Consider the following 10,015-nt stretch of genomic DNA (forward strand, 5'->3'; position numbering starts at 1 on the left):
TTATTGTGGGCAAGCTCATTACAGGGAGTTTCCCCTCCCAGTTATACTGTTGTGCATTTATGTTAATGCTAATGAATGTTTAACTATTTTTTTATAATGAATGAAAGTACTTGGTAAAAGAGAAAAATAAACTAAGTATAGAAGTAAGGCGCAGTTCACGATCACAAATATTGGTGAAAAGAAAGTGGTCGGTGGTGCCGCACCTCCTATAGTGTGGTTGGAAGAGTGCCGCCAGTGTAGGGGTGTGACAGTTGGTATCAGAGCTGATTGACGACAGGAAGCTGATCCCACTGCACTAGCATGATAGTTGGTATCAGAGCTTATGAACGACGAGAAGCTAATCCCACTGCACTAACGTGAGAGGTGGTATCAGGGGTTGGTGAATTGCGACAAGAAGTTGATCCCACTACACTAATGTGACAAGTGGTATTAGAGGTGATCAAGATAAGGAATCTGAAAGGTGATTCAGATTGATAGTTTATGGTATATAAAAGATCGCAAAGAAGGCTGATGATAGAGATGGAAGAGAAACCTCAGGTTGTGACAGATGAATCTAGCCATAATGTTAGTGAAGCTTTCCTGAACAGGGTATTGGAATGAATGGAGGAATTGGGTTCTGAATGGACTTCAATGAAGGTCAAGAACATGTACGTTCATGAAGGCTATGCAAAGATGAAAGAAGAACTTGAAGAAATCAAGGACCAATATGAGTATATGGGATGGAAGCATACACAAATGGAAGAAGAGGTCAAGAAGATTGGTGAAGCAAAAGATCAAGGTTTGGCTAAAATCTTGGATTTGCAGCAAGCTCTTAATGAAGCTCGAGATGAGATCGTGGTGTTGAAGAAGACAGTGAGGCACAATGCAAGTGGATGAGTGACTCACGTCAAAATCAAAGAGCTAGATTCTTATGATGCTACGAGGAGTGCAAAGACTCTTGGAAAATTTCTATGGGACATGGACCAGTACTTGGAGTGCTTGGGATTATCCAATGAGGAAACCAAAGTGAAAGTAGCTACTCAATTCTTGACGAAGGATGCTAAGATGTGGTGGCGAAGAAGGATGGACCAAATTTCCAATGGCAATGCTGGGGACATAACTTCGTGGGATGAAATGAAGAAGGCTTTGCAAACCCACTTCAGTCCACAAGATGAAACATGGGATGCAAGGATGAAGATAAAGTATATGAAGCAAATGGGAAGTCTGCAGGCATATCAACGAGAGTTTGCAAGTGCAGTTTTGGAACTTCCAGACATGGCAGAAAGGGACAAGGTGTTCAACTTCATCATAGGTCTGAAACCTTGGGTGCGGAATGAAGTGAAGAGACAAAAGATTAAGACACTTGAGGAGGCTTTTGTTGTTATGGATCGTTTGGTAGAACACTTTGATGAAGGTTCTAATGAGAAGAAGAAGAAGTATGACAAACCGAAAGAGAAGACTACAAAAGAGGAGACTTCGAGATCGAATGACAAGTCAAAGACAAAGAAACCCTTGAAGTGTTGGATATGTGAGGAACCACATACGATGAAGAATTGTCCTTCTAGACCAAAGGTGGCCATGATGACACAGTCCAATGCAAAGAAAGAAGAAACTTTCGTAGGGGTTATGGAGATATTGGAAGCTGCAGTGGCCATGGAAGCAGTCTCTAGGAGACATCCTGAGAGGAACAGATTGGATTATGTTGAAATGAAAGTTGGGAGTGTGGATGTGCTTACTATGGTGGATAGTGGAGCAACTCATAACCTTATGAGTGAGGATATTGCGAGAAGGATTGGACTGATGTTTGTACCAGTGCAGGCAAAAATGAAGACAGTGAATTCTCCTCCAGATTCTATGATTGGTGTAGCTGAAAAGGTGGATGTGACAGTTGGTGAATCGACGGGGAAAGTCGATTTCACTATAGTGCCTATAGATGACCATGAAGCTGTACTGGGTATAGAATTCATGAAGGAATTCGATGCGATGATTTTTCCCCATATGAGGAAATTGCACATTTACGATGGATGAGATTACCCATTGGTGTACCAACTGTGGAAGTAACTAAGGCCAAGCGTAAGCTGACAGCAATGAGTATGGAGGAGAGAAATAAAGATGAAGAGATTTGTAAGCGTTTGTTTGTTGCAGAGACAAAACTTATGGAGCACTCATAGGTTATTAGGACATTGTCAGAGAGCATCTTGGATCTATTTAAGAGGCTAAAGGCAGTGGAGGATGACGATGATGATGATGAAGAGTATGTGAGGTCGAATGTTCAGGTGGAAGATCAGGAGGCATACTTGTAGAGAATGGAAGTGGAGGATCCGGATAGGTGGATTGAATTAATATGTGAGGGAAAGCCTTTAGGCTCTGCTCACTCCTCATCATCTTAGACTATCAGGGAGTATGAGGCTCATTGTTAGCTGCTCATGGTAGTGAGTCTCCAAACACTTTGAGCAGACATCTAAGGGTGAGATGACACAAGTTGACAGATAGCTTGTAGTGGATAGTCATGACAATGTATGGGGCATGAGTTCTTCTGGAGTCGATGCATGGTTGGATTAGCTACCCAACTAATCACCGACATGAGGGGTACCAACACATGATTCCTTGCAGAATAGTGGCATAACTATGGCATGAGAGATGGTTAAGTAGTGGACATCTAGACTACACATATACACAGTTGTGTGGATGATATCTTAGCGACGGATGGTTGCTAGGATGGAAGATTGTCGAGGATGACAATGACTTCAGGTGGAGGAGGATGCAAGGACCTCGAGCTGCAGGCACGTTTGGGCGAGAGCACGCGGTGACGAAGCACGGGCGAGCCAAACGAGTCAAACAACAAATGGAGGAAACCCATGCGAAATGCAACTAATTATGGATGACGGTTGGTTTATAGCATGAGGCGGTCCTAGATGGGGGTGCCAAGTCAACCAGCCGATGTGTTAAAATGTGAAGAGTTGGGTCAGCCAAGAGGCGAGCCAACTCACTCGAATGAAGTATGGAGGTCGACCAACATAAGGACACGACGATTCAAACATTGGGCGAGCCATATATATAGAATGGCTTGGCGTAGAGCTCAGGCATCATCATTCAAGCAATCAAACATGTAGTCATATGGTGAAAGGTGAAGTGCATGGGTTTGAAGTCTGAAAGAGGCGAAGGTGCAGGTGAACGAGTGCAGGGTCGAAGCACCCGAGCCGAAACAAAGTTGTTCAAGGGCGTCGTGTAGGAAGTCATTCGAGGCTGTCGTGCAGGAAGTTGTTCTAGGGCATCGTGAAGGAAGTCATTCGAGGGAATTCATGCAGGATCATTCGAGGGTGTTCGGGCAGGGTCATTCAAGGTCATTCGAGGGCACAACAGGGCGTCTGAGTGAACAGTCTATAAGGAAGTCATTCGAGGGTGCAGTATGGTGTCCGACCAAATGACACGAGTTGGTGAACATCAATCTGGGTGAAGTATTGAACGGGCGTGCACGGTGAACGACTCGCCGGTGGAGACTTGGCGAGTTTTGCGTTCGGTGGAGAGCACCCACCGGTGGGCGAGTTGGGTGTTCGGTGGAGATCCCAACGAGTTAGACGAGTTGAATGAAACACGTTCGAGTGAACGTGCGGAGGAAAACGAGGAGTTGGACGAGATTCATTCGGGTGACCGTGTGGGCGCACCAACGAGCTAGCTAAACGAGTTGTGCCAGTGAATGTAAAAAAATTCTAAGTTTAAATCTAGGGGTTTCCTCAAGATTATAACATACCTATATATTATTATTGTGGGAAAGCTCATTACAGGGAGTTGCCCCTCCTAGTTATATTGTTATGCATTTATGTTAATGCTGATGAATGTTTAGCTGTTGTTTTATAATGAATGAAAGTACTTGGTAAAAGAGAAAAATAAACTTAAGTATAGAAGTAAGGTGTATTCCACAATCACAAGTATTGGTGAAAAGAAAGTGGTTGGCAGTGCCGCACCTCCTATAGTGAAGTTGGAAGAGTACCGCGAGTGTAGGGGCATGATGGGTTGAGATGGCTAAGGGAGAACGATGAATGGACCTCAACTGATTCAGACATGAGAGGGGCGATAGGACTAGCGAATTCGCTCTGAATGACTATCTTTCCAAGGGGATGTATAACAAGCTTAGGTGAATGATCTATCTCGACTAAAGCAGCTACCAAATCATTGGACCGACTTCCAAAAGAGGAGGCTGGACTTGAACTTGTAACAGGAGGGGCAATCAAATCATTGGTCTATATACTACATTCCATGCTGGAAAGCGTTGGAATAGACAATTATAGGTTAGGGACAGAGGAGTCAGCCGCTTTACTTGGACACATCAAAATGCGTTTATCTGTAGGGGAGAAGTCAATAAGGGGGTAGCCATTAACCAAGGATTGAAGGGCAGAGATTTGACAAACACAAAGCTGGCTATTAGATGACTTTCCTAAGGAGAAAGAAATATTGCCGATGGCGATCTTTTGGAAACTTTGAGGACTACTTCTACCTCCAAATATCTTCCATTTGCTGAGATTTCAGAGCTGAAAACACATCAATTCTTGTCCACAAGGATGCGGAGATCATGTTAGAAAGTCCTAGATGCAAAGAGAGAAGTCGTCGAGAAAGCTAATTGAGAACTCTTCTCACCCTACAAATCTCAGATCTCAATAAGGCTAAACTAGTATTCAAAAAGAATGATGACGGTTCTTTCTCCCACAAAGTATTCCGGAAGAAAACTCATACTAAGCAGTATCTTCATGCCAACTCTCATCATTTTCCTGCTCAAAAGTTGGGTGTTTTCAACACTCTAGCTACTCATGTACTGAGAATATCTGATGAAAAGAGTTTGTATAAAGAGAAATCCCATCTCCTTAATGTTTTTTTTAATAATGGGTATTGTAGGCACCAAGGTCTGAAAGATTTCCATAAAACTAGCAGAGGTCCCAAGGTTAATAAAGACCCAAAAGATCGAATCTAAAGGGTGCATTTCCCTTTCATCCAGGGGACCACTGACAAGATTGTAAAAATCCTTAAGAATCATAATGTTTTTTCAACCTTTAGACCCTTTAACACCATTCGTAGCTCCCTAAGATTGGTAAAAGACCCTTTTGACCCTAAGGACATGAAAGGTGTTAATGTTATTCCTTGTTCGTGTGGGACCCCCTATGTTGGTGAAATTAGGCACTCTATTAATCAGAGGATACATGAGCACACAATCGAGAACAAACATGGGAAGACTTAGCCTTCAGCCCTAACGAAGCACATAGAGAAGACTAAGCATCATATTTGTATTGAGGAGGCCTAGGTTATAGCTAAGATTGCGCCTTTTCATCATCGTAAGTTTAGGGAGGCCATGGAAATTGAAAAAAGGCCAAGCAATCTCAATAGGGATGATGGCTGGAAGATTAGCAGCTATTGGATACTCACCCTTTCCTCTTAGCCCCCCCACCCCTGCCCCCACCCCTGCCCCTACCCCCCGATTTTTCCTTCTTCATTCTTTTTATTCGTGTCTTTTCTGCTTTTACGCCATCGTCTTTTGGATTTTTTAAAATTCCCCTTTGTTACGCGTGCTTATGATTTATTGTTTTTCTTTATTGTTTATCATTCATTACACTCGTTTTTTTCATTTTTCGCTAATATTATTAATGTTTTTATTCATATTAGTTTGCTTATATTTTATTTAGTTTTAAATTAAAAATAAACAGATAATAACACTTTCCGTATTATTTTTATTAGGTTAAATTTCTTAGTTTAGCTTCTAAAAATTATTTATTTATTTTTCTATTATTATTATTATTATTTCTCTTTTTTCCTGATTTTATTACATCAATCACCTGCCTCTGCAGGACTCGAACCTGGGTGGGGGGAGTGACAGCCTCCGCCCCTACCATTACACCATGCACGTCATGTGCATTATTATTATTTCTCTTTATTATTATTATTATTTCTCTTTATTTAGTTTTTAATATGTATATAGTTTATATTTAAACATAACCAATAGTATTATATAAAAGCATAGTAATTGATTCGTTGATCATCATTTAGGTTTAATCCATATTTATCATGCAATTTATTTAGAAACTTATTCATTTAAATATAAATAAATTTGATATATATATTACCAAATTAATTAATATACACTTATATTTATATCTTAGTTTACCCTATAAGACTTTATTTAATAACGTTAATATAAATTTATAATTTATTTAATAGTATTAATATAAATTTGTAATTTATTTAGTTTTAAATTAAAAAAATAAGTTATATATTTTTTAGATAAATAAGCTTGGTTTACAAATTAACTAAGTTACTAACTAATTAATTATCTAATTAATAGACTACTATTTTTTAATCTTAATAATAAATAATTCCTATAATAATATAAGTCTTTATATAATGAATTCAATTTTGAAATAAAATAGAGGATAATAAGGTATTTAGTTCTTAGTTTAAGTTCACAAACATTCTATTAAATATAAGGAAATATTTTTAGTTATTTGTAAATAAACAGATCTAAAAAATTAACTATTTAATTAAATAATTATCTAATTAACTATTTTTCCCCTATCTCTTGGCCCATTCAAATGTAGCTATTGCTAGTCAATTGTAGTCGTTCTCTTATCTCTTTCTAGTTGTTGAATGGTGGGTCTCTCTATTTAACTTATTGTCAAGATCTTGTTCTTCATCTTGCCTTGACAATAAACCACACTTACTCGAAACGCGTCGACAAATAAATTTTAATAATTATCAGTGAAAACTAACTCACAAAACTTGATATGAATCACACAAACCTTAATTTAATAAAATTTAATCTTTCCAAAATATTTAAAATTTTATTAGAAAATAAACAGTTCATTGAAATTACACTATACCTTTAAATCTTCGATTGATGAATTAATTTCCTAAACTAACTTTCTACTTTTAACGAAAAAACACGACTTTCAACTTTTTTGACGAAATAACACGACCTTTAACACGTGAAGACTTGTCTATAATCTATTCGAAATCGTATGATTCTCGTACATCGAACTTTGGTTTGGAAATTTCCATGTCGCTTCCGTATGCCTTAGTTTACTTTGAAACCACCCATTTCGTCTTCGATAATATATATATATATGTTTTTTTTTTTTTTTTAAAAAGAAAAAAGAGTTAGTAGCGAACCCTGTTATCTGGTTTAAATGTAATTAAATTAAGGAAAAATATTAAATTTAAATTAGTATTAAGGTTTATAATTTGGTCAATTTAAATTTTATTAATTGAAAAATTAAGGTATTTGGTTATTTTTAATTTAATAATTTTTATTCGCCTAATACTTATGGCTAATAACATTTTTTGCAATAGGGCTATACAATTTACAAAAATAGTTTACAACATTTTTCATTTATGAGAAGGTTGTGTTCTATTTTATTTTATTTAATCCTATAAATTTTAATTTTATAAAATTTTAATATAATAAATAATAAATTAATTTATATAATTCAAAAATTAATAAATAAATAATTAAAAATAATATAAATATTTTTTATTAATAAAATTTAAATCAATTAAATCATCTAATATATTATTATTAATAAAATTATATCAATTAAAATAATCTTAATTCAAGATAATATTATATTTAGTTGAAGAGAATGTTTAAAACATAGTGAAAGCTTTTTCCTTCGTGATGATGGATTCTATTATGGAACTATTCAACAAGAATAAGAGTGATTCAATTATGGAAATATCCAACAACAATATGAATAACTGCCATAGAAATGTCAAACCACTTAAAATATAATGAAAGTTTATTAGAAAATTAAAAATATAGAAATTTATTTCCAATACCATAAGGACTTTAAAGGCAAATTGGAAATATTTTCTAGCATTTAACCATACAATCTTACTCTTATAATAAATAATATAACAATATAAATTTTAATAGTATAATTTTCTTAATATAATATATATTAAATTAATTTACATAGTTTTAAAAAATTAAATTAATATAACAACATAAATTTTAATAGTATAATTTTTTAATATAATATATATTAAATTAATTTAATTTTTTTGTTAATAAATATTAATTCAACTTAATATTGTATTTAACTGAAATGAAAATTAAAAATATATATTTAAATGTTTTAAAATTCAATAATTTAAAATAAATATAAAACATTAAATTTAAAATAAATAATTATTATATTGACAAGAATTTTTATTAAAAATTAAAATTTTATTTAGTTTTTATTAAATGATATAACAATTAAATAATAATCAACCAATCATAAATAACTGACAAACACAATTTACAAACAACAATAATACAAATCAAAATTATTTACACAATTTAAAAAAACAATAATACAAATAAAATTTATTTTTAGAATTATCGTGATTGATTCTAATTATGAAATGGATAATTTTTCTTAACATTAAAAATCAGAAAGACTTATCTTATTATTAAAATTAAAATTAGTTTATTGAAAATATAAGTTTTGTACCATTGTTTTTAATGAAACGAGATTCAAATCGCATGAGTTTCTGCGGCTATCGATCCAAGGAGAGAAAAGCTGAGATGATATGATGGTTATTAAATGTCGTGTTATGATCATATCATAAATTATAAGGCAAATATTTAAAATTACAACCAATAATATTATAAATAAATGTTATTAATTTTCATTTTATAATAATTAAAAAATTAATCTCTAAAAGTTTACTTTGTAAAATTGAAAATTATTTATTTTATTTAATTAAAATAATAGATAATCAACACATTACCAAATACGTAAATATTAAATATAATATTACCATCGTTAAAATATGATAACTTTCATATGTTTATAGTAATGAATCTCATACATAATATTAAATATAATATTACAATCTTTAAAATATTATAACTTTCATATGTTTATAATAATGAATCTCCTACGTTGTCCTTTTCTCTGACAATGTCATTTCCATATGCCATACTTTAAAAACCATCCTTTACTTTCAAAATATAGTGTTTTTACCTTAAAAATAAAAAATAAAAATGATTATATAACAATAATTAAAACATTTAATTTCAAAATCACATATACTTAATTTAACGCATGTGCAATATCAAAATATATATTCAAAACGTTAAACATCCTCAAATATGCGTTCACTTATTTTGGCTTTTCTCCCTTTCCAATTAACTTATATTTTTTTAAACCTTTGAACCCTACGAATTAACTTATATCTTTTCAAAGTTAAAGTACCAATTATTAGCGGGTTGGCAGGTAGCTCAAGGAAAAATGAAAAGTATAAAAATAAAATACAATAAAAAAAGTAACGTTTAATCCTTTGTCATAAACCTCATACCTCATGCAGCAAAATGTTAATATTAAACTTATTTTAAAATTTAATAGGAATATAAAATAATTTAAAATTTATATTTACTTAAAATTATTTAAAATAAATTATATATATGGTTAGAATTAAGTATTAACGAAAAGAATAACAATATTTCTTACAACTAATTATCTTGTATTAAAATGAGAAAAGATATATATTATTCATATTATTAAATATATAATTAAAATTCCAATAAATTGTTTTATTCATATTTACGCCGTAAGGCGTTCCTCTCTGAAATGAACTCCCCCAAATGCTTTTTTGTCTTAATCATAGCCGTTAGATCTTTTGTTAGACGATTGAACAAAAATCAGCCGTCTAATTTAATAAGAAAAATGTTTTAAAACATTAAAAAACCTTAAAAAAACGTAGGGCGCTTTAGTTCCATTGATTCGGATCTTGGAATCTGAGAGCTCGTTGTGTAAAGAAAAGGCTGCGGTGGCCATTGGAGGGCTAACGAGCAATGCAGAAAATACTTATGGTGGAATTGAGGCTTATGGTGGGGTTTCAATTTTGATTCATATTTGCAAATCGGGAACCTCGGCTACACAGGCCACGACTGTAGGGGCACTGAAGAATGTGGCTGCTGTGGAAAAGACAAGGAAAACGATGGCGGAAGAAGAGGCGATTACTATTCTGCTCAATATGGTTTCTTCTGGTCTGTCGTCTGCGCAAG

General features: G+C 33.7%; 1 protein-coding gene across 1 annotated transcript; it reads left to right on the forward strand.

Moving 5' to 3' along the window:
- Positions 1 to 1,524: 1,524 nt before the first annotated feature.
- Positions 1,525 to 2,007, forward strand: LOC149170999 (DNA damage-inducible protein 1-like). Its single transcript, XM_089425808.1, has one exon. The coding sequence runs from the start codon at positions 1,525 to 1,527 to the stop codon at positions 2,005 to 2,007; it is 483 nt and encodes a 160-aa protein (XP_089281934.1).
- Positions 2,008 to 10,015: the final 8,008 nt, after the last annotated feature.

Source organism: Pinus tabuliformis, chromosome 4_2, assembly GCF_031772625.1.
Source record: "Pinus tabuliformis cultivar Carrire ecotype Pingquan chromosome 4_2, CPIR1, whole genome shotgun sequence".
Classification (NCBI taxonomy): Eukaryota; Viridiplantae; Streptophyta; class Pinopsida; order Pinales; family Pinaceae; genus Pinus; species Pinus tabuliformis.

What these genes read in the sequence shown, in the direction of transcription:
- LOC149170999 (XM_089425808.1), top strand. Translation starts at nt 1,525, where the DNA reads ATGAAGAATTGTCCTTCTAGACCAAAGGTGGCCATGATGACACAGTCC.